General features: G+C 47.7%; 8 protein-coding genes across 8 annotated transcripts; 3 read left to right on the top strand and 5 right to left on the bottom strand.

Annotated features, from left to right (window-relative positions):
* Positions 1-622: 622 nt before the first annotated feature.
* On the top strand, positions 623-2,170 carry Asppvi_001689 (zinc-dependent alcohol dehydrogenase; the record flags this gene model as incomplete). Its single annotated transcript, XM_043297982.1, has 5 exons — positions 623-731; positions 804-899; positions 966-1,193; positions 1,259-1,839; positions 1,892-2,170. 5 exons carry the CDS (start codon positions 623-625, stop codon positions 2,168-2,170), a joined length of 1,293 nt encoding a protein of 430 aa, XP_043153917.1.
* A 1,170-nt stretch (positions 2,171-3,340) lies between these two features.
* On the top strand, positions 3,341-4,331 carry Asppvi_001688 (uncharacterized protein; the record flags this gene model as incomplete). Its single annotated transcript, XM_043297981.1, has 2 exons — positions 3,341-3,413; positions 3,484-4,331. The coding sequence occupies 2 exons, from the start codon at positions 3,341-3,343 to the stop codon at positions 4,329-4,331; spliced, it is 921 nt and encodes a 306-aa protein (XP_043153916.1).
* Positions 4,332-4,344: 13 nt separating this feature from the next.
* Asppvi_001687 (uncharacterized protein) lies at positions 4,345-5,747 on the bottom strand (the record flags this gene model as incomplete). The annotated part of the gene is made up of 2 exons (XM_043297980.1): positions 4,345-4,827; positions 5,454-5,747. The coding sequence occupies 2 exons, from the start codon at positions 5,745-5,747 to the stop codon at positions 4,345-4,347; spliced, it is 777 nt and encodes a 258-aa protein (XP_043153915.1).
* A 2,172-nt stretch (positions 5,748-7,919) lies between these two features.
* On the bottom strand, positions 7,920-9,708 carry Asppvi_001686 (cytochrome P450; the record flags this gene model as incomplete). The annotated part of the gene is made up of 5 exons (XM_043297979.1): positions 7,920-8,024; positions 8,070-8,159; positions 8,213-8,911; positions 8,967-9,332; positions 9,367-9,708. 5 exons carry the CDS (start codon positions 9,706-9,708, stop codon positions 7,920-7,922), a joined length of 1,602 nt encoding a protein of 533 aa, XP_043153914.1.
* A 2,158-nt stretch (positions 9,709-11,866) lies between these two features.
* On the top strand, positions 11,867-13,367 carry Asppvi_001685 (uncharacterized protein; the record flags this gene model as incomplete). Its single annotated transcript, XM_043297978.1, has 5 exons — positions 11,867-12,286; positions 12,364-12,830; positions 12,888-12,948; positions 13,007-13,202; positions 13,258-13,367. 5 exons carry the CDS (start codon positions 11,867-11,869, stop codon positions 13,365-13,367), a joined length of 1,254 nt encoding a protein of 417 aa, XP_043153913.1.
* Positions 13,368-14,072: 705 nt separating this feature from the next.
* Asppvi_001684 (pyridoxal phosphate-dependent aminotransferase) lies at positions 14,073-15,415 on the bottom strand (the record flags this gene model as incomplete). The annotated part of the gene is made up of 2 exons (XM_043297977.1): positions 14,073-14,540; positions 14,597-15,415. The coding sequence occupies 2 exons, from the start codon at positions 15,413-15,415 to the stop codon at positions 14,073-14,075; spliced, it is 1,287 nt and encodes a 428-aa protein (XP_043153912.1).
* A 746-nt stretch (positions 15,416-16,161) lies between these two features.
* On the bottom strand, positions 16,162-17,676 carry Asppvi_001683 (uncharacterized protein; the record flags this gene model as incomplete). Its single annotated transcript, XM_043297976.1, has 5 exons — positions 16,162-16,493; positions 16,558-17,012; positions 17,067-17,190; positions 17,240-17,369; positions 17,425-17,676. 5 exons carry the CDS (start codon positions 17,674-17,676, stop codon positions 16,162-16,164), a joined length of 1,293 nt encoding a protein of 430 aa, XP_043153911.1.
* A 2,964-nt stretch (positions 17,677-20,640) lies between these two features.
* Positions 20,641-21,501, bottom strand: Asppvi_001682 (F-box protein; the record flags this gene model as incomplete). The annotated part of the gene is made up of 2 exons (XM_043297975.1): positions 20,641-20,979; positions 21,040-21,501. 2 exons carry the CDS (start codon positions 21,499-21,501, stop codon positions 20,641-20,643), a joined length of 801 nt encoding a protein of 266 aa, XP_043153910.1.
* Positions 21,502-24,322: the final 2,821 nt, after the last annotated feature.

Here is a 24,322-nt window from a genome sequence, read left to right as displayed (position 1 = left end):
TGGTTAAGATTTGTCATGATGACAGGCTGGCAGCAAATGGAGATTGCTGCTGGGCTAGGCTCTTAATGATATTGTCAGAATGAGCAGTACTCATCTATAACTTTATAGGTGTTCGGAGTAGCTGTTGGAGATCATACCTGAATAATGGAAAATAGTTCTACTACAGAGACAATGCTTTTCCTATCCTCACTCCACCTGTTTTCCGTGTCCAAGTTTCACTGGTCAGGAAGTTGTCAACCTAAAGAAGGCGTCTGGACAACTACTCCAGATGTAGTAGAAATAGTAGCGTAATAATGTGTTCAACGGAACCCCCCATGATCAAATAATTATTCAATGGTCCATAACCAGTCTAGAACAAAAGATTGAGGCTGAGCACACCAGCTACGTCTTCATATGCTTAATAACTTGTATGACATCAAGGTGAGGTTCATAATCTCAACTTAGATTTTGCCGAGATATAAACCTAGTGATTTAGACATCATGTCAGGGACACTGAAGACAAGATAATTAATAGCATCCCTTCATTGCGACTTTCACACAAAGTTCAGCTGATGAAATCCCACCTGTCAAGACGAAGAAACAGGAAATCGACTCAAGCAGTAGTTCTCTGTGGAAATAAACAATGTCCACCACGATCACCGCACATGTCGGCAATTACGGGGAGAAATATGGCGACCCAAGCCATACAATGAAAGCGTTGACATGGCAAGGGAACCGTACAGTTAAAGTCGGTCAGTGATCTTCATTTCATTTCGAGCATCTGAGATAATTCGAGCTCCTTTCTAATATAAGGTGTGTTATAGTGGAGACAGCCAGCCCAAAAATCATTGATCCAGGTGACGCCATAGTCAAGGTCACAGGCAGCACTATTTGTGGGAGTGACCTGCATCTGTACCACGGTATGTCGTGGCTCTGCATAAAGTGTCACTGGATCTTCTGACGCGCTATCCGTTATCGACGTTCAGGGGCCATCCCTGAGCTCCAGAAAGGTGATATCCTCGGCCATGAGTTTTGCGGTATTGTCGTTAGTGTGGGCCCGGGCGTCCAGACGGTTAAAGTGGGCGATCGCGTTGTGGCGTCGTTCCAAATTGCCTGTGGACAATGTTATTACTGCAAGCAGGGGTTAGCCACAATGTGTGAGCGGACCAATACGGGAGAGAGTGAGGCTAAGCTGTATGGGAAACGAACATCCGGTATGTTCGCTCCTGAAACAACCATGGTGACCTTGGTAAGTTTGTTATACTGAACTCAGTCTCAGGCTTCTTTGGATACTCCCACTTCACTGGGGGCTTTGCTGGTGGGCAATCAGAATATGTTCGCGTCCCTTGTGGCGATGTGAACCTCCTTCAGCTGCCTGATGATGTTCCTGATGAAAAAGGGCTCTATCTTTCTGATGTGCTGGGAACATCTTGGAATGCCGTTGTCGACACTGGGGTTAAGGAGGGTGACACTGTGGCAATCTGGGGTGCTGGCCCAGTTGGCCAAATGGCAGCTGAATTCAGCTTCTTTCATGGTGCTAAGAGGGTTATTCTCATTGACGGCGGCCAGGGAAAATGGCGACTAGACTTTATCAAGAAGATTCTACCAGAGCTGGAGACAATTGACTTTGCAAACCTCCCAAAGGGTGAATCTGTTCCCTCAACATTAAAGAAAATGTGCGACGGCCGCGGACCTGATGTGGCAATTGAGTGTGCTGCTGGTGAGTATGAAAAAGGATGGGCCCATTACTTTCAGAAATTACTCGGCATGGAAACGGATACATCTGAACTGGTCAATGAAATGCTTATGTCTGTCCGTGGGTTCGGGCACTGTGGTATCACAGGCGTATATGCTAGTTATGTATGTGGTACCTTTCCTATGGTGAATCTGCTCCACTGACGTTGCAATGCAGTGTAATCACTTCAACATCGGTGCCTTAATGGAGACCGGAATCAAGCTCCATGGCAATGGACAAGCTCCTGTACAAAAATACTGGAAAGAACTATTGAAGTACATTCAGGAGGACAAGATCCACCCACTGGATATGGTCACCCATCGGTTCAAGCTCGAGGACATGGAGAGAGTTTATGATTTATTTGATAAGCGTGACCCTGGTATGCAGAAGGTTTTMATCCAGACAAAATTTTCCGCCCCTCCATCACCAGGATCACCCCCATTAACAGTGCTCTGAGCATGACTTTATTGAGGAAAGCTATACTAGCAAGTCTGGATGTCTCACATGGTTTAGACATTGTCGTCAAAATCGGGCTCTTAAACTACACAGCTGTGAAAATATTTCTGCTCGAGCAAAATTGCAATAGAATCAAGATTGTTTAAATGATCATCCTTGATTGAGGGAGCGGAGCACAAAAATCCCTCTTCTGTTCTTATAAAAACGACATGTACGACAAGAACTCCGCGGAGAAACTTAAAATTATATCACTCTTCCTAGCCTGGCCCAGTATGTTAGGAGAGAATAACTGCGTACTTGTACTTGAGGCAACGTGATGACCTGAATGCACTATATGACTCCTGGACCAGGGAGCAATTCTCTCCTGCAATCCTAGAACTACTCTTCTGAATCCCTGGCAGAACCAACATACTGTAGATAACTCTTAGAATTCGATGAAATTCATCGTATCCTTGATGATATTGCTATGGAACATTGGATAGGTACAGAAGGCGTAGGAAACAACAACAGAGGGAAATAAAAGTCATAAGTCATAAATTATTAGATAAGGTAGTTGTGATGACTATGTTTGTATTACCTTCCGCAACAGTTATCCCCGGTTAGACAATTTTCGAGTTAGGGTTCGAACGAGAAAATTTAATGATGAGAGGGAAGGAAACGTCATGCTAACAAGGCTACTGTAGGAGAGATACTGTCACGCGTCGCAATTAGTTGTCGACGCGACCCGTAAGGAGGAAGGACGGTTATGGTCAGCGTCAGAAGAAATGCAGCCCCCGTTATGGTGTCGCAGGTACTCGCGAAGTACAATTTCACGGATTAGGGGTAGCGTGAAAAGCAATACAAGTGAAGTGTGATAGAGGCGCCTGGTGCTTACATGGGTTCAGGACGGCGCTTGTTTACTTTTTTGTCGTCTTAGACTTGACTTGTATGGTAGACGTTGCTTTAAATTGCCATACTCGGCCTGCGGATGAACATAAGCCCCTGGTAGACTGCGGATCGGGGTCGGGACAACTCAAGTGTTCGGTGACTTTCCTCTTTCGGCGAACAAAGGACGGCATCGCGAGTGTTCATTTCCCCTATCAATGTTCTGAATTCCATTTCATCTGTCGACTTTACAAGAATCGTCACTCCCCATTTTGCTGTTGTCAAGGCAGCTTCATCCTACGCATCATGGCTGGCGTCTCGTTCTCCCCCGAGAAGGACATCCCCAACCTCTCGGGCAAGGTCATCCTGATCACTGGCGGTCTGTCCCTTATGAACTTTACCCGGAGGTATTCGTACCTTATTGGTGCCTGATTATTGACAACGCCTAGGAACGGCCGGTCTCGGAGCAGCAGCGGCCATCCACCTCGCCAAGCACTCTCCTGCGCACATCTACATCAGCGGCCGGAAAGCGAAGAGTGCCGACGCTGTGATCCAACAGGCGCAGAAATCAGGGACCAAGGTATCGTTTCTAGCCTGTGATCTAGCCTCCCTCGACTCGGTCAAGAAGGCGGCCGAGGCTATCCTGGCCCAGGAATCCCGCCTCGACCTGCTTATGTGCAATGCCGGGATCATGGCGGTGCCGCCGGGAAAGACCAAGGACGGCTACGAGGTCCAATTCGGAACGAACCACCTAGGCCACGCGCTGTTAATCCATAAGTGTCTGCCGCTCCTGCAGCAGACGGCCGCACTCCCCGGTGCCGATGTGCGCGTCGTCATCCTCACCTCGTTGGGGTTCCGCATGCACCCGGGCGCAGGAATTGTCTTCTCGGACCTGAAGAGTGAGCAGAACTTCAGTGCGTTTGGGGGCTGGATCCGCTACGGCCAGAGCAAGTTGGCCAATATCCTGTATGCGCGCGAGCTGGCCCGTCGCTATCCGTCCATCACGTCCGTGTCCGTCCATCCCGGCGTCGTTAGTACGGGGTTGGTGGACAATCTGGGCTGGGCGAACCGCGCCTTTGTCTATGTGACGAATATGGGGAAGCTGATGAAACCGGAGGAGGGTGCGTACAACCAGCTGTGGGCTTCCACCACGCCCAAGGAGAACCTGAAGAACGGGCAGTTCTACGAGCCCGTCGGGATCCTGTCATCCAAGTTGGATAAGGTCTCGAAAGATGATGCGCTGGCGAAGCAGCTGTGGGAGTGGACGGACACGGCGTTGGCAGACTACGTCCATTAGTGCAGTTTCTATTCTACAGACGAGGGAGTGAATTCAATGCGTCCACCTTGTTCCTTCCAACTACTATCTCATCATCATGGATTGACAAGTCAACAGCTCTGTCTCCGCCGAATGCGGAACGGATTGGTCCGGGGCGGCATGGCACCGACGCCATAGAACATTTTGTCGGCAGAGGGCAACCATCCTGCTGGCCGGTCCACAATCTCCACGGGTATTTGCCATTTTGCGTCCGGTCTGGGCCCCAGACCGCCTCGTCGTGAGCTACAACCTGGGTTGAGAGGACGATAAACCGGCCTTTGTCTAGCTGCCATGGTCCCAGCCGGACATCGGACTGTGTGGGAGTCCGTTTCAACATGAGGGCGATGCGCATCCGGAGAACTTCAGAGTAAACCGACTGCAGGAGAGGGGAGGAGACCAATTTGGTGAGATTGAATTGCAGCGGACCAACTTGTGCAGCATCGTGGATGATGGCCCGGTCGAACCCGGGCTGCAGGCGCTGGTTGAGGTCCGCGTCGCTGTAGATATGCAGAGCGAGCCAGACGGCACTGAGAATGGCACTGAGAATGGCATTGGCATTGGCACTATAATTGCTCCGAAATTTAGACCAGAGCAGCTCCGTTCAGACGAATTGCTATACTTTTAAGACACACACTGAACATAATAATTGTGTATTGACTATAAAGAGTGGTGAAAGCTAGACCATTGAGAGCGTTATGAAGTACAGTGTGATCAGAGTGAGTGACTACTGCCAGTTGACCTCAAAACGACTAGCGCAAAGATATTGAAAATAATAGATGGAATAATTGACAAGATATGCCCCTGCTGCATAAATTAAGCGTCATTCAGAGACATAGTCAAGTCCTGATCAATCACCTTTCCACCTTCCACTTGCACCTTTTCTATAGACAGAAACACGAAGAAGATACGCAAAACACCAGAATTGTCATCCTTTTCAGTCAAATTCCGCCAGGAATGAGCTGTACCTCGCTGAACAATTACATCACCCTTTTTCAATATTCTTTTCTCTCCGGAATCAAGGACTAGTTCTGTAGTGCCATCTATTATAACAGTATAGTCGAGAGTTGTTGTTCGGTGCATCGGAACTGCTGAACCCGGGGGTACCTCAATAATGGTGCAGGATGTGCCGTTGGGCGGATTCAAAGGCATTGGCTGCGAGAGCTGGGACTGATAGTGCTTAATGTCGAGATTGGCTTTGGACTCCGGGGTTTTAGAACTTGGAGGGGAGAGCCCTTGCACAGGGAATACATTGGTATTGTAGGCCAGAGCATAGTTTGTCGCCGGTGGCTTGCCCGGTGGAACAGGGAATCCAGTGAATGATACCTGTTCACTAATGGCGTCGCTAAAGACAGCTCGGCCGCTTTTAGGATCATGGGTTGTTATGATTCGGCGAAGCATCTTATGTTGTCTTTGTTGAACTCTTGCAGCTTCCTGCTGACTCTCGTTGAGATCTGCAAGGAACGTGGTGGAAGCCAAGATCAAGACGAATCATTAACACTGTCTTACATCAAGACTGAGACATATTCCATAATTAATCTGAGCAATGATAGCTACTTATATATTAGGTTCATTACATATCCCATATGACTTAGATGGTACGTCATTCTGCAGTCAATCAGTCAATAATAGATAAGATGAGGATATTATGGTTACTTTTAGTGGTGCTTCTGGAACGGAACTATGCATAAAGTTCGGAAGAATGAACCACCAAGCTTTACCATGGTGAGCGACCTAGGGAATGCTTTTCCTACATGGGTAGGCATAGCCACCCTTTCATCTTAAGGTCGGGCCCGCTAAATTATATTACTTCATGTGCATGTCATGCATGAATGATGCGTCTCCCACGAGGCTGAAGATCAACTTTCAATGCAAGATGCCTAGCATCTCGGTAATCCAGACCCGTACAGTAGCGCATTGGACAGATTTCTTACACTTGGGCAACTACATATATGTGCATATGGCACGTTCACTTAGGTAACAAGATGGCCAGGTATTTTTACCGAAATTTCCCTGCTATATGGACCAGCATAGAATGCGAGTTCTCCTGCGAATCGCAATTCTTTAAAAACTACTTTGCAACAATAAGAGAACTTGCAGGTGAAGGATTAAGGATCAAAGAATTGACGAATCGCAGAATCGACGCATCAAAGCACCGAAGCATCGAAGGATCAGTCTTCCAACAATACTACCCGAATGTGGCGAATAACAATATATATATATATATACACCACTTTTATAGCAACCTATGACAAAAATGATTATTCCTTTCTATCTTAGCGACCACTAGATATATTTAAATCAATATTTGATATCTAGGCTATCTAGTGATATTAAAATTTCTAGGGAAATCCTAAAAATTCGTTGATTAACTAAGTAAAAAAGATTGTACCTATTCTGATAAACCTGCAAAACCCATAACCAATAGTTTAACTGAATGGATTTGATTTAGGGGGTAGAGAAACCACAGCCGGTGTGGTTCTCTACTAGGCACCGAACCCTCACCACTGCGAGTTCGGTGAGGGTTGGATTCTATTTTAGCGGTTCAGTTGCGCAACTCTAGATTGGATCAGGGTGGGTTCTGAACTTCTGATTTCTGAAGTTTCAAATTAAAATCGCAGCGGTTCGGTGCCGACTGGTTCTGAACTCACCCGAACTGACACTGAATGCAGCTCTTGTGCTAATTAGTGACCACTGTAATCCAGGTGGCCTGGATGTCACACCTTGGGATCCGTCTTTGCTGTCCTCTGCTAGTCACTGCCTTGGGCTTCAGGGTGCTATAGCCGTACAGGTCTATAGACTTATACTTGCTGAGGCCTGAGGCACAATGATCCGAACATGACCAAGGACAATCCAAATGTTACACAAGAATGATAGCAGCAAAGATAGAAGCAAGCCTATTTAGTACGTATACTCAATAGTAGAGAGTAACTGATGAATCAGACTAGTGATCTTATACTCAAGTGAAATATTGATATTGAATGCAATGAACTAAACTAAGACGCCTAGATACAATGGTAGTGAATATCCTTATATAGTCTTTCTCTTCCGGTCCGTAACCTGAGGTTATTGTAAGGTCTCATCATGGACCGTCGTCCGTAGCCCTAGTCAGTAAAGCTAATCCTAAGAGGTGCACATAGGTTTTGTAATCATACTAGATTAGGACTTTATAACTAGTATAGTTAAATACAGCATAATGAGATGAACTAGATAATACCCTTTTATCCCTATTCCCTCCTAGGCCGCAGGGGGCACTGTCCTTACCTAATGTAATGGTGGGAGTGAGGGTTCTAACTCGATAGGAGGGGATCCTGGGGCAGCTGTGAGAGCCGTCTTGTAGGTTTAGGGCCAATGGTTTATGTGGATCTTTGACAAAGAACTAAACGAGTTATATAAACAAATCATAGCTTTTAGCTCACATAATTAATGTTCCAAGTTCACAGAGATGAAGCATCATACTCGAGGATTTTTGGCAGCCCTGCGTTAAATCAGTTGCACAGAGTAGTTTCTTGTGAATTCACAGTTGATAATGTACCAAAGAGCCACTTTTACAGACCTACTCTGGGCTAGGTCCTATTTGTTGAACTTGTCGTGTTTTCTGACCGTAGCCTGCACACTCTCTGGTATTGCGACCCAATAGTACTTATTGAACTTCGCTCGAGGCTCGACAAGATCAATCTAAAACGTAAGTATATATCATAGGTTTCTTGGTTCAGCACTCACATCATAGTTCATGAATAGGGCTGATACAAACTTCTTGATTTCAAACATGGCGACGTGCTGGCCCAGGCAACCTCGTGCCCCGGCCCCGAACTGGCACAATCAGATATTGAACGTACCACGGACCTGGACTGCATCTGACTTACACTCAGCAAACTGGCCTCAAGTTTTCTAATATGCGACGGTTCGCCTTCCAACCAGCGACGGGGACGCCATACGTCCGCATCATCCCCCCATGTTGGCCGATAGCGATTAGTGATATAGGGACTCATGGCTACGACGGTACCTCCAGGGAAGAAATGACCACAGATTGTCGCTCCTCCTGTAGGAACCACCCGTTCGAGACCCATAGCGAATGCAGGATCAAGCCGGAGTGACTCTTTAATACAAGCATCCAGGAAGGGGAGGTTCTGCAGCTCGTGCCACTTAGGAATGGGAAGAGAGAGCCCCGTGGTAGTGCGTTGCTTATCCCGCAGCTCGGCTCGTACTGTTTCCAGTGCTTCAGGGTGTTCCACGAGGAAACAGACCACAGATCGAAGCGTGGCAGCCGTGGAATCGGCCCCTCCCAGAATATTGGCGAAGGTCCACGTTGACACAAATCGAAGGGGTACACTTTCGGACTTTTTCTCCTGGGCTTGTAGATAATACCCGAGGAAATCGCCGTCGGCACAGGGTCCGTCGGCGTTTGCATTGCAGAGTTTGTTATGACTGTTCTGACTCTCGGTCCGACGCTCTGAGATACGCGCCATAACGTATTCCAGCAGAGGGGCAATGGATTCACGTTTGATGAGATTTGCTAGTCGGTTCTTATGTAAGAGCCAATCGAGCCACGGTATCTGCGTCATCTGCTAATAGTTGAGCCTTGCTCCATTTGGACGTCCTCCGCGGTGTATAACCTACCGGTCCAATAATCAGGTTTGCCCTCTTGACATCCGCCATGATACCGTATGGGTCACTCCCATGCTGCATGTACCCATACGCGCGGGAGAATGTCATCAAGCCCATGCTATCGTAGGAGAAAAATTTAAGCCAACTCGTCAGGTCAAAGCGTGCTCCCGTGGCCAAAAACTGGCAATCAAGCTGGTCAAAGAACATTCGTATAGCACTGTCAATTCTTGGCTCGAACGAGGATACAGCATACGAGAGCGAATAGTACACGGAGATGTGTTGCTTCATCTGTAGATTTACTGCGCCGTCCTCGGCGGTGAAGACGGAGAGGAGTAGGCCGTCAGTGGTCCATGGCCGGAAGGCGCGGTACATTTTGCTCTGTATTGGTCAGATGAGGTTTGCCTCAATAAACAGTGAGAGAGGCATCTAGGCCGAGATGGGAATGACATGCCTTGGCAAATCCGGTCCGCAGGTTGAAGATTGTGTGGATGGCCTCCGGGTCACAAATGGATACTAGGTTGGGACCGAAACGCACAACGGGACCAAATCGCTGGTGAGCGCAGGCTTGGTACAGGTGGATGAGGCCACGGCGCGCTAGGATGAAGCGATGGAAGTCGCTGAATTTGGCGATGAGGGGGCCGGGGATGTGCTGCAGTTGCCAGTATGTACAGAAGAGGTGATAGACCAGCACCGTACTGATTCCAAGCGCTAGGACAGAGACTGCCTGTTGCTTGTCCAGAGATTCCCACAGCATTTTCGCCGATAATGAGGGTAAAATTAGGTGGTGGGATGAAGGATATCACTGCTCGCCTGGTCTTCTTCTGTTAACAACTCGAGGCAAAGCTCTCGACTGAATAACGTTGAGTGACAAGGGTTGAAGGCTGAGAATTTAGGGGCTGAGAGACAAAGAAAGATTCCCAGTACTTAAGTGAGAATACGGGCGCAATAAGCTGCAGGGATTTCACAGTTCTTGATACCGAGATGTGACCGTTGCCATTCCTCAGTATTTGTAGTAAAAGCGAGTTAAGGATCGTCATAACTTACCGATCTCCTTTACATCCTAATCTGAACGAACGATCAGACTGGTGATACATCACCACACTGCATATCAGGCCATACGGTTACACAAACAAGAGGACAAGGTTCCATGGCAGCTAGCTGGGGCCATAGCAGGTGTGTGGAGGTCGACCTCCAGCGCTCCTGGATCTCCGCCGACCTGGTAGCTTCTTCCTTCCTTCGTTCCTTCCTCTGGCTCGTTTAGTAGTGCAATCCTATTTTGGTTCCGTACTCATTCGTTCGATATCAACTTCGTAGTAGCAGGAATGTTGAATAGGCATCTATCGCCGCCTCTAAGTCTTGGCCTTTCCCACTGCTAGGAAATAGTATCTGGGCTTGTAGCTTTGCAGGTATCATGCATTATGCATGAAGGAGTTACATACGATAGTTATATGCTATTAGCTGCCGCGAAATCTTATTTTATAGGCTAAAGATATATCTAGACTTTTATACATTCATTATAAAAGTCGGTAAAGCATCTTAGAATGTTAATACTTCTAACTCACCTGACCTATCTCTCCAACTATATAGAGGTAAGGGAGAGTTACTCTGGCTTTTAATAGGGAGATATAGGTCTATTACTAATTTACCCTTGGCAGTTACACACTTATATATAGGCGTGACAGCACTTAAAAGCTCGTAAATCTCGATCGCGTTAAATTCTCGTCTGACAGATAGATACTTAAGCATTCCGAGCTTTGCTCTTCTTACGGAAAGCGTCCATATGTTGGGTGATTGTTTACATTAATGATCTTCCAAAGCCCTCCACTGACAGCTGAATAAGTGTATTAAAGTCTAAGATACGTTTTCAAACTCAATCTGCTAGCCTTCAACAACTGCCTGAGAGGTGATAGAACCGTACCCAATCGCTTTGAATAACGCATTTTGCAGCCCTCACAGAGATAGTGATTATAGCAGGTCTCTCTGCTGTCCTACGTTCTGCGCATAAGTTACGTTTTAGGTTCATTCACCGCTCCTCCTAGCAGATCCATAGGCAGACCTGAGTTAGGCTTGTCTGCGACCACCATAAGAAACTGCGGCAACGTTACACGATTTATGCGGTACCAACACGGAATAGTGCGATATCTCGCCTGAGACCTTGGGTGACTAGATGTGGCCTAACTAGCAAGTCAACGGCTTACTTCGCCCCGTATCGGAGATTCTCTCATTCGATAACGTTTCCTGTCCTGTATCTTAAAACAGTTTACCCTTGTGTTCCACTGATCGCAGCATCACGTAGAGAATTTTGTAGACTTTCATACGCTGATGTAGTCTGTATTGTAAAGAAGACTGGTTGTCTTGCTCCCAGAAACCTAACGGCCGTTTGAGGCACAGCACCAACGAGCCGATGATATTGATTGAAACCATCTAAATATAGTCGAGAAGCTAAACCTTTTTTTTCAAGATCTTAAGGACAAGTCGGGGCTCGTGCTTTTGAGCAGCAAAACTTTGACATCGCTTGCGAGCTCCTTGCAGAACCGGCTTGTTTGCCTTACAACCCACCAAAAACATACCTTACAGAAAGATGGCTACGGCTGGAGCGCCAAGTTGTGGGGAATGCGGTTACCGATAGACAGGTGGATCATCATATCTCGTAAAAATTAAATGCATAGGCAGCATAGCTGTGTCAACTGACCCCCTTGCCACTCGCTTTCATCAGTGTCCACAAGGAGAGCCCGCAAAGTTAACTAGTATGTATTACTTGAGCTAGACGACCGAAGATATTCGGTCATAAAACGACCTTGACCACGCATTGGCTCCTACCAATATTGCAACGACATCATATCCCGATAGACCACCTTTCAGCCAAGAGCAACTACAAGACTCGTTTCTTAAACGACAACGTATTCCCACCCATGGGGTCAATCTCGTCTCCTGGCTGGAGGCAGCTGGACGTCGCCGTTGTTGGCGGTGGGATTGGAGGAATGTCCGCGGCAGTCGCCCTCCGCCGTGCCGGCCATAAGGTGTCTATTTACGAACGTGCCGATTTCGTTGGTGAAGCTGGTGCATCTCTCTCCTGTGCAGCAAATGGTACGCGCTGGCTCCATGAGTGGGGTGTAGACGTAGCCAAAGGCGATGGGGTCATCCTACAAAAGCTCATCAGCCGCGATTGGACGACGGGCAAGATCTTGAGTGTGTATGAACTGAGTGACTATGAGGAACGGTGGGGGTATGTATACTACATGTTTCAGCGACAGCGTATGCACAGCATGATGAAGGATTCGGCATTCGGAGAGGGCCAAGGGCTACCAGCGAGGCTGTTTATAAATCACAAGGTAAGGTGTGCAGTCACCACAAACAGACCTACTCGCCGTGAAGACCCTTCCGCAGCTAATTTGATATTTACTATCAGTGCCAGAGCATCGATTTTCGTACCGGTTTAATTGAATTTGATAACGGAGAAACAGCCAACCATGATCTCATTATCGGCGCGGATGGTATCGGATCTGCTGTTCGTGGTATTCTCGGTATCTGGCCTGATAAACGGCCCGCCGAGTCCAGTTGCTTGCATGCTAACGTGGTCACTGAAGATGCGATCGCGGCCGGCCTCGTTGACTTCTCTGAAGACAATGCGCTGCAGTTCTGGGGCGGCCACGGGGAGGCCTGGGACAAAATCGTTCTCTCTCCATGCCGAGGAGGCAAGTTGTTGTCTTACTACTGCTTCTTTCCGCGGGAGAAAGGCGACTACGTGAATCATGCTTGGGGGGGACATGATCGGTCAGTGGACGAACTGCTCGCGCCATACCCTCAACTTGATGCGCAAGTCCGCGGGCATTTGGCTCTTGGCAAAGAAATTCAGCCATGGCGCTTATGGATACAGTAAGTTCGGCCTAACACGTAAGTGGCATTAAACCAACGAGGTTGGCCATTTTGCAGTGAGCCGTATCCGTACATTACAAGAAACATGGTCTGCTTGCTAGGCGATGCAGCTCACCCAGTATGTGACAGCCTTGAGGTCAGCCGAGTGAGCGGGATCAACAGTAACAGACTTCCAGATGATGCCTCACCAAAGCCAAGCAGCCTGTATGGCACTCGAAGACGCAGCTGCCTTAGGTATTCTGTTCAGCAAGAAATATTTCAAGGGAGATGTGTCTGAGTCACTATCTATCTATGAGGCAGTTCGTCTCCCAAGAGCAACCAAGGTCCAGGCAGCAGCTGCGAGAGCCTCATACAATATCAACGAGCGGATCGGTAAGCCACGAGTACTCTAGAAAATCCCAAATTATGCGCTGTTAACTCTATGCAGGATTTTCCAGCAATATTCATAATCCAGTCTACACGGTGAAGAGCGAGCAAGAGAAATTGACTATTGAAGAGATGAATGCGTGCGTCTCCCGATCCCTTGAACCGGGCTAGTCTGATTAGGAGCAGTTATAATCTGTATATGCACATTGATGAGCTAGTCTCCAAACGAACTGGGGAGGCATACACTCACAAGTACACCCGAGGCTTGCCAATAGGGCTAAAGCTATCAAACGGATATACTGTTGGGGCTGAAGATTGGTCTTACGACTAGAGTATTCCTGTATCTGGCTAGGCCCAGTATCCTACTAAATGGCTCTGCCATGAAGTTCTCTTCCCCCCCTACTCTGCCCCCGCACATTTCTTTAGAGAGCCAGCATGTACTTACCTGGAGACCAGCTATCAACTCGTATCCTGTACTACTTCAAAACATGTAGACAGGCGTGCAGGCTCAGGCCCTCGCAATTCCTATGGTTTTGACCAGAGACTGCATAGCCAATTAAGACGCCAGAGAGAAGCTGCAGCTTATATACTTTCTTCCCCACCAATTCAATTGTCGTGTTCTGAACCTAAAATTGCACTGACCGGAAATCAACAACAGTAGTATTATAACCCGGTGTGATTGCTATCTGGGCGCAGGCTTATGGATGGAAATACTCCTGATGTTCAAGTAACATGCCACTACATTGGCCCGGGAAGCAAATGAAATATAACTGAAGGGACACAGGTTATGTCTGCACCATGTCAAGTGTAGACGTGCTAGAGAGCGATCAACACAGTGCACAACCTCGCTGAAACCTATGCTCAATGCCAGTTGCTTCACAGTTGGTTTTCCTCAGGCTTCCAATGTCGTTTTGCTTCCATCGCAATTTCAATTCGACGCAGTCCTTCCATCAAATCCTTTCGCGGTAGAGCAAACGTGAGTCTGAACCAGCCCGGTTCTCCATTGTATTGGGAGCCAGAAGCAACGGCCACTCGTGCCGCTGCTAATTTTTCCATTAGCTCTGCATCTGTTTCCTCTGTTGCTAGTTCCCCTCCAATACGCGCCCACATGAAGCATCCCGCAACTGGGGAATAAAATGAAACCTGATGGAATGACAGGAAATCATGTACCACCTCCGCAGCCATGCGCAGGGAAGATTTGCTTCGGTTCAGTACATTTTCGAGCGTCTGAAGATTGGAAAGGAGAGCAGCAACGGCTATCGATGCTATATTAGACACCTTGAATCTGTTGAGGACCGCGAGTGCAAGGCGAATCCCAGGATTTGACTGCGTAACGAGATAACCCTGCGAATGCGTAAGCTTTAGTTTGCACCTGTATAATCATTGAGGTATTGACAAACCAGCCGGACCCCGCTGCTACCAAGATCCTTGCTGATACTGTAAGCTACATGAACGCGAGCGGGATTGATCTCTAGTCGCTTCAGGTCCACCGCCAGTACCGATGTGAATGTTGTTTCTGGCCCAATCACGATGCTGGGTTTGCTGACATTCTGACTGGCCCGAATCGCACCAAAATTCGAAAGAGCGTATATCTCATCGGATATAAAATGAATCTTATGATTCTCGCAAAATTGAAGGAGCGCTTCCAACCATGGAGTAGGATAAATCTGACCAAGAGGATTGTGGGGATTGCAAACGATGATGCCCCGAATTGGACATGTTGCTTGTTCCATCGCATCATTATAGTGCCGTATAAAGTCTGCTACATTTGTAGGCCGTCTCGAGTATTTCACGGGAATTATTCGCACATTGTTTCTCAGCGTTGACGTGACCGCGAACCCATCCCACATGGGTGCCTCCAGAAGTAAAGCGTCTCCCGCATCACAAATTGAAAAGATAAGACTCTCGAGAATAGATGCGCACCCTGTGCCCGTAACGATGTGCTCGGGTAAAACGGCAACTTGAGGAGAGAAGAAGCGATTGAAAAATGATGCTGAAATATGCAAAAGCTCCGGAGGGCCACCTAGCTCTTGGGAGTATGAGAGATGCTGGTATTTCAGATTCGATGAGACTGCGTCTTTGATGATGGGAAGTACGTCTGGCCGGACAAGCCAATTTTCAGCCTTGTCCATTTCCAGTACACCATTTGGATAGCCTGGCTCAGCAGAGGGATGGCCTGAAAGCCAGGACAGACTTCGCTTGGCGCGGTGTGAGAGCATCATTGACGGAGAAAAGTCGACAAAAGAAGATGTTATGTGAGAGGACAAAGGACGCACCTCTTTTTACTTATTCAATACATTGATATTGTATTGTGCACACCATTTTGGGGAGAAAATGCGGTAAGATATCTATATCAGGAGCGATCAAGGCTGTTACACGAGATTACAACTCACCGCTTCTTACCGTCAAGTCCCATGGTAGTCAGAGTACAGAGGAAATAATAAGCMTATTCAAATCAACTGGCACGTCCTTACTGCGAAGGCTAGACGTATCCTTTGGATTAAGTTTAAGTGGTGCTTCTCGTAGTTGAACTGCTATTGGCTAATTCAACCGAACTTGTCTCTATGATCTTCACTAAACATTTTCAGGGCCCACCAGTAGGCTTAACCCCCAGGCCGTTAGCGCCCAAATGTCAACCAGAAACAAGCTACTCGTCGCCAGCGGCCGCCCCACACCAAAAGATGGTATTAGATGATAGCAGCAGCCAATCTTGCCCGTCAAAAATTCGCCCAATTTTGGCAATTAGGATCTCACCAACCACCGCAGTATGGACATGACATTCCAATGCATGAAGAAAAATGTCTAAACTGTAACCGGTCCAAATTTGAGCCTTATATGTTATCGGGATCGAATTCAGCTAATTGGCCCAGCCCTAATCCATATCTACCAGACATGGATACCCCGCAGTTGATACAAAGTCGCGCACTCGTCACAAATGAGACTGGCGGATAGACGTCGACAAAGCTCAATCCATTCCATCATTGGGCAGCTCACATTCAATTAGACTCTGGGAACCTTTCCCACCGCTCCAGATCTTAACGATATTAAGACCTGCCCTTGTTTCAATGAGGTTGTACCAAGCAGCGCGGGTGCGTTCCTGAGCAGATAGGAGCGTCAACATGACCATATCGAGTGCTGTGGCTTCCCAGTAGGCACCTGTCTCTGGTATCACGTGCTCATGAATTAATAACCTGCTATATCCGCGCTTCATGGCCGCTTTGACTCGTGCCAGGATGCTATCGCACACATCGTCTGGCCAATCGTGCAAGCAATTGCGCATATAATAGGCTCGGGCGCCTAAACGTGTGAGTTGCATTTTATCCTCAAGAAAAGAAAGGTTGTGGCATCCCAGAGGCCTTACCTTTTACGGGTTGTTCCGTATGAAAGTCGTACTCCATACGGATAATAGCCGGAGCTAGGTCCCGAATTTGGCCTATTACCACAGGCAAATCCTGAAGGATCAACTTCCCTGGGACTTTAGGGTAGTAGCTGTGAAATCGCGCCAGATCATGGCCCACATTGCCGCCAATATCGACGAGAAACGGAGCTTCTGGATCGGTATCGGCACCGTCGATCAGCCTCTCTTTCACCGGGTAGAAACCAGGGTCCATCCACGGCAAGCAACCAAGGTCGTAGCTGCCCATGTGGTCATTAAAGTGTGTACCATAGCCCAGAAATTGCTGCCACGCAAACGTATCCAAATTTGTTCCGTAGGCATACATCATTGCCGTATCTTTGGCATCCGTGGGATTCACCCACCCTCGCTTTCGGGAGAACTCGTGGAATCTCATGGGGCCAGCACTTGTGCAAGATAGCCTGCTCATGTGAGCAGTTCTGTGATACGGATGCATGCTGGGAGATGGTGCTTACATGGCAAGGTAACTGTTCCCAATAACGGGGATGCTCATCGCCTTCGTGTAATTCGTCAACCTGTACTCGTCCTCCCCAATCTCGATGAGATACCCCATAGCACTGAGGTGTCGCATTAGACGACCTGTTGGGCTGTTAGCCAGACTAGGGTGCTAGGGTACCGTGCAACATACTCAGAAGCACGTTATCAATCCCAAGATTTGCCGCCAAATCGTCGACTTTCTGTGGCTTGTCGCCGTTCTGTGCCATTAGTATCCACAATCCTGAGTCCACACCGAAGTTGAGGCCAGCTATTGCACCAGTCTATTTGCCAGTTCATCTTGTCAGATCTGCTTGCTACCGATCAAGTGGCACTTACCTGTGCCCAACAATGATGGATCATGGTCTCTCGGGGAGTCTCCAGAGCTTGGACCAAGGCGCGGCATTTGATGACCAAGTCTTCCCGGCCTTCATTACTAGCAGCGAAGACATCAAAACCGTTTGTAATCTCCTTCAGCAGCGTGGGAACTGCTTCGATGTTATTCGGCTCGGTAGCGATAGACACATCGACTGGGAACGGGCCTTCCTCTGTTCCCTGGGCTGGCATGCTACTGCCCTGAATAAGCACCATGGCCCTATCAAACTACGAAACAATGCAGCACAAAAACCTGAGTTATTGCTGTAGGCGAAGGCAAATATCTTGCAAAGAGCTTCAGGTATACGTAACAAGGTCAAATCTATCTGTTAGAGGCTAACATTAAAAGCTTTTACTGCCACTTGAAGGAAAGCATCTATTTGGTAATTCACATCCAATGCACATTTTTTTTTCTCCTATTTTTTCTGCTGAACTTAAAAATATTACTTATCTGTCTGCACGCATATGATACTTGCTTTGTGCCCGGCCACGTCATGAGCCCAGACATCAGGTCATGCGGTTACACAAACGAGGAGACAGGGTACACAGCAGCTAGCTGTGGGTCAKATCTAGAACGTTGAATGAGCGTCCATCGGCACCGCTAAATCATGGCATTTCCCGCTATCCTGATGAATAAAATCTGACTTATAGCTTTGCAGGTATCATACATGGTGCATGAAGGAGTCAGCTGACTGACATGTATGATAGCCACGCAGTGTCGGCTACCATCGAATGTCATCTTAGATTTGTGGGTTATTATAGGTCGAAGACATGACTTAAACTTTGATACGCTCACTGCAAAGGTCATTGAAGGACTTTCCAACATTATCGGTGCATCTAGACCGCCTGACCTGTCCCCTTGAGTGCGAAGGTGAGGCAGAGTTACCATGCCTTTTAACAGGTAAACATAGGTCTACAACTTTCTTCTTGGCAATATACGCTTGTACGTGCGAGTTACGATGCTCGGCAAAATTATTTCCGGAGGAGGCATTTGAGGTTCCTGGCATGGAGGCCAAGTCCAAATTACTAGCGGCAAGCTACATTAACCCAATTGAGCGTGAGCGTTATTTGTGCCTGATCTGCGACATCAACGATGAGCGCCTACGTCTTTCTGATGCTCACGGAGTTGGCTATACCATCATCTCATTGACATCTCCCGGAATTCAGGGGATCAGAGACCCAATACAAGCCGAAAGCCACGCGACCTAGGTCAACAATTGGGTTCACGAGCAGATCAATGGCCACCCAGACAAGCTTGGTGCTTTTACTGCATTATCTATGCACGATGCTGTCCAAGCCGGCCAGGAGTTACGCCGATGTGTCGAGAGACTAGGCTTTCAGGGCGCATTGTTGAACAACTTTCAGCAGACTGGACCTAATGGAGAAATTTATCATTCTTACGATCAACCAGGGTACGATGCCTTCTGGAGCGTGGTAGTGGAACTCGATGTGTCAGTCTACCTCCACCTGGCTCCTCCGCCAACAAACATTATTATTGAGAAACTTTATGCGAAGAGAAAGTACCTTATCGGGCCTCCTCTTTCATGCACTAATGGCGTCAGTCTTCATTTGCTGGGCATGATTACCACCGGCGTATTTGATCCGTTCACTCAACTCAAAATTATCGTTGGACATCTCGGCGAGCACGTACCATTTGATATTTGGCGCATCAATCACTGATTCGAAGGATGTCAAAAAGCCCCTTGCAAGCATGAGGGCAGCACATCCATATGCCTGCCAACTGTATATGACTACTTCAAGAACATTACGAGTGGGCATTTCTCAACAACAATGCTGAATCTGGTCGTTGACGAAATCAGTGCCGACCTAATCTTTTCAGCGTAGACTAACCCTACGAGACATCTGATAATGGTTGTGGGTGGTGGGACGGTGATGCTGACGCTATAAAATAAAGTGTGTTGGGAGACAAATGCCCCCGTTTGTTGGGGGGAAGAAGGAGGAGACATTACCAGAGGATTGGGCAAGACACGTATACTCAATAGTCAAAGAGTAACAGGCGAATCTCACTAGTGAACTTGTACTTGGGTGATATATTGTTATTGAACTTGAGGCACTAAACTAAGAGTGCTAGATACAATGATAACGGGGGTCTGTATATAGTCCCTCGGCCTCAGTCGTAATTCCATGGCGACTCCTGTTTGCTACTTCTGGAGTATCCACAGTATAGTTCGTAGAGTAGGGAGTCTTTCCTTACTATCAGTATAGATAGTATAGCCTACTCTAGGCTCAGATCATCACGACTGGAGCCAGTCTGACTGATCACAAGAGTCTAAAATCCGAGTAGAGGTTAAGGCGTTCAGATGAGACAGGCCGGAGATATCGGATGCGAAGGAACCCAGATAGCGTATCGCCAGTATCACTCAAAAGCAATCTCCTGAACCTCTTCACAGCGCTACTCATCTTGTCATCGAATTTACCATCAACATTCCTATGTCACTAGATGAACCATGAATTCGGGTGCCTCAAAAGCGATCGTAGGCGTAAGTCGCGGTTTTGCTGCCGAAACTGCAAGCTAAGGAAATTGAAGGTCAGTTAAATAAATATCCGCTCATGTGGGTTGCCGTGGACGAAAGGAGGTGGACTTCATAGGGAGATGAGGCAAGGCCACATTGCATGAGATGCCATACTTATGGAGTCCTCGGGAACTTTGGCTTCAACGTACCAGGTCTCCAGCCGCTCTCTGAGCGACGGAGAAGCAAGCAATAGTCAGGCGACCTGGATTGTCATTGCCATAGGCGCCTATCAGTAACGCCATATGGGCCGATGATGGAACGACATCAGCCATCAACCTAAGAGAATAACCCTTACTTTGCAGTAGTGCATGGCCTTTCTTGGCTTTTAGAAGCACTGAATGGGGAGGCTATGTAAGGTCTGGTCATCTTGGTGTCCAGGGACATGGATAATGAGTTCAGAACCCACTTGGAATAGAAAGAACCTGTAGGCTTCTGCTATTTCTTTATGGTACACCAGAGCCCGGGAAAGTAAATGGTGGGTGGAGATTCGCGCTAGATATGAACACCGAGTGATTTGCACCTACTGGAAGTGATATCATGGTGACAACAGGGTCATCCAGGCACTCATACCTTGGGACAAAATAAAGGGCCTCGTGTAATATGCGCCGCCGAAGGACTACCGCGAACATTTAGTCTCAGCAAACATTTACCAGGGGAAATGACTCCATTGGTCCGCCTTCCCGAAAAGCCTAGGCTGGATCCCCAACACCTGGTACGCAGCCCTAATCGCATCCCTTATCTTTTGATCCTCAGAATCATGACTCCCACCTGGATGGGCACGAAGAGTGAGGACGATGTCAGAGTCAACTGTCTTTCCCATCAGTTGCCCCATCTGGTTCAAGACTGATAGTCCGTGCTGGGAGGTCCGTTTCCACCATGTGACACGCTTCAGGCGGAAGATCGCATAGTCGAGATCATCATCAAACATCAGCGCCTCGAAGAAATCACCCATACGCAAGCCATCTGTAAACCCTCTTGGATCCTCCTGTTGTGTATTGATTAGTAACTTATAATGTCACAGGAGACTTGTTCCAGGATCGCTTACAGGAACCTTAAAGTACTCATGGTTGTATCCGTATCCGCCAGTAGTATTCATGATGACTGCGAAATCGCGCACTGGAGGCTGTTGGACGAGCATCCGTCGCCAGCTTGCTTCTGGTCGCAGGTACGCGGCCCCGATAGAGGGGTCTTTCAGCATGTCAAACGTGGTGAAGGTGTTGTCGTATACATAGCCAAAGGCGTCTTCGGGGATAAGAGGGTTGATTACTTGGAAAAGGGGAGGAAATGCTTCTGCTAATAAGAGATTCTGAGCTTTTTCCTGGTCAGGAGTATTTTCGATAGGTGTAAAAAACAAGGCTTTTTGTATAGCCAGCGATTCCTTGATCGTTCTTAACCAGGAGCGACATGTTCGTTGCATGCAAAGTAGCGTCCGCATGTCCACTTTGAGGAGAATCATCTCCCGGATTTCGGGGATCTCGAATACTGCGTGAGTTGAGGAGAAGGCCATCTTGGATTGCGTTAGGAGAAGTGTTGCTTAATTGTAGCGAAGTGGTATAAGAGTGAGTCGCAATTCTTGCTGGTGGCCTTGTTAAGAAAGATGAACCAACAAATAGTCGGCAGCATGATTGGCCGGAGCCATATATAAATTAGCTCGCCAACAAGGCACGATGACGTCTTCGCTGAGGGATATAATTCATTCTAACCGGCTGAGATATTCTTTGGTATGTCAGAGACGAGTATAGTCAGTCGTACAAGCAAGTTAAAAACAGATTTAGATTCGTCAACGTCGCTGAAACGGTAGATTGTTGATACTGCACTGCAGTTCTATTCTCTAGGGGTTATATCTCCTCCAAGAGTCTTAGTACTAGGGAGTATTAATAAATAGCTACCAGGCTGGCCATTGCAATTGCTAAAAGTAAGAAGTTCTGGGGTAATGCCGAGCCTTGATTTCGTGGTAGGCGTTGCCAAACTAAAATGGGGACAAATAGACATCTGCGTGCTTTCACCCGAAGTTACGGCTGGCGCTTATTACTGGCGGCGCTCTTAAACGCTGCTCCAGGACTGGAGTGAAAGCCAGGTTGGACTGCCGATGTGGCTCGACATTGGGGCTCTGGATATGGCCACTTGATTCCTGTGCCCTAGTATGCAAACTTGCTCCCCGAGCGTGATGACTTTCCGTACTATCGGATGAATTAACTGATGATAAATGAAACTGCGAGAAACATTGCAACCTACCCTTTCCAGAATGAAGGGAAGCAGACGCATGGCCATGGAAATGAATCCCAATGTACTGGATGCCCAGCCAAGTCCAAGGGATTGCAACATCCGAGGGGCAGCCAAAGGTAATGCACCTCCAAATGAGCTCCTGAAAAAGGTATTGCTGGCAAACACACTCGCAATGTGTGTTAGTCCCATCCCGTTAGAGCGAACGAAGCCCACAGGTGAGGACTAGCCCAATCCATCTGGTAGAGTAACATTTTTTTACCATGTCAGTATGGTTCTGCCCTTAGGGCAGCAAGTGTCCGCATTACTTTTTTTTGGTGATACATCATTTCCTCCCATCGGTCCTCAAGTTCCTCAACAAAGCGGGTTGCTTTTTTGGTCGTCCATCTGCATAAATTCAAGCTGAGGCTGTCGCCAGCTCTCGACAAGCGAGAGTTTGGGACTTTTTTTGAGATTCTGATAGAACATGATTATAAGCGTCATGGAAGCAAAGTCACTAATTTTGATCAGACCCCCTAGATACGCCTGACAGCCAGTGCCGAGAACAAACGAGCGTGAAGCCGAGAATGTCGCTGCCTGGTGTGGCATAGGCCACTCCGCTGAGACAGAGCATCCAGCTTGGACCTCGCTCTTGCTTCTTCCACAAAGAGCAATGCATGCTCTTCCTAGGTGACGGCTGGATACCCAAAGTCATGCCACTTAAAGCATGCTCGTGGTAGCTCGTGCCTTAAACACAAAAGACGAGTCTCTGCCAAGGTCGAGTATGTCTTGATGGTGCGGGCGTTGATTATGAGACCAAACTTAACGTCTGAGTCCTCCATTGAATTGCGTCTAGGCTTAACATGTTGACCTGCATCCAGGAGTTGTCAGAATGCGGCACCGACCCTATTGTTGTGCAGATCAATCAAGGCGATCATCGATATGTCTACAGCAAATTGCCCCGCTGTCTCTTTAGCAATATCTGTCAAGAAATTCTGCAATTTTTCCAAGATGTAGTTAAGGAGATGGTCGGCTCTTTCCCAGTCTTGCGCTACCACACATCCATAAAGTGCTGCATGACCCCGTGCGTTGAACATGGGTCGTCCCGATTCCAGCAGTAAAGACTCCATCTGGTAGAGGAGCTCATGATCACTGAAAGAATCCAGAATATCCTTGGCTTGTCTCAGATCCCCCAGACATGTGCATGCCAAGATGCGATAGCACGGCTGACAGTATGTGATAGGTTGACCTTTTGCTGAGTCGAGATATCTTTTAAATGGCCTCTCATAACCTCTCACTTCGCCCTTACGAAGAGAACAGTGAGATTCCATTTCGGCATATGTGAATCTCTTCCAGTCTTCGCGCCCCTCCTCCTGATCTCCGTATACGTGTACGAAGACGTTGACTGCTCGGCAAGGGCTTTACGACCCATCCGCTTGTAGATCTTCTGGTATGTGACATGCTGGGCAAATGCGTCAAATTTTTAGTTCCAAGCTGTCAGCAGATCATGCTCTCTGAATCGAGCATACAGTGTTTGGAGCTCATGGTTGAAATCGTTAATCATTTCAAATCTCCCTAGTTCAAGGAAGTTGCGCTGGGTCTCGGCATCGTTGGGATTAACGGGCAAAGCTAGCTGCTCATCGTACCATTGAACGGCCATTTCGAGCATGTTAACATATGTCTATGCCACCAGAACTGCGTTCCGACCACTGTATACTTCTTTGTACATGGTGGCGCGATCGAAGATGGCCGCAAATGAGGTGACCACATCCCCTAGGGCTCTCAGACAGCATTCAGCACACTCATACACCCAGAGTGCTGCGCGAAATCGACGGTGCAACTTTCCACTCGCGGCGGGCAAACCGCATCATAAAGGACCCTAGGAGAAGCCCGGTTTTGGAGGACATATGTCCAGGTAAGGATGGTCAGTTGAGCTCTCAAAACCCATTGGAGTATCGCGAGAGTGAATAGCCTAGAAGCACCCCCGACGTTCGCGTGAAGCCTCCTTTATGCTTCACTGGAACAATCGGCGTAGTCTGGATTTGGGAACTGTTCATTTTCATAAGGACCATCGCTAAGAAACTCGTGAGTGTTCTGAAATCTTTTGTATAACCCACCTCAATCTG

The sequence above is a fragment of the Aspergillus pseudoviridinutans genome (assembly GCF_018340605.1).
Source record: "Aspergillus pseudoviridinutans IFM 55266 DNA, scaffold_1, whole genome shotgun sequence".
NCBI classification, from domain to species: Eukaryota; Fungi; Ascomycota; class Eurotiomycetes; order Eurotiales; family Aspergillaceae; genus Aspergillus; species Aspergillus pseudoviridinutans.
Note: the sequence above shows the minus strand (reverse complement) of the source record. Positions and strands in the feature narration are given on the sequence as shown.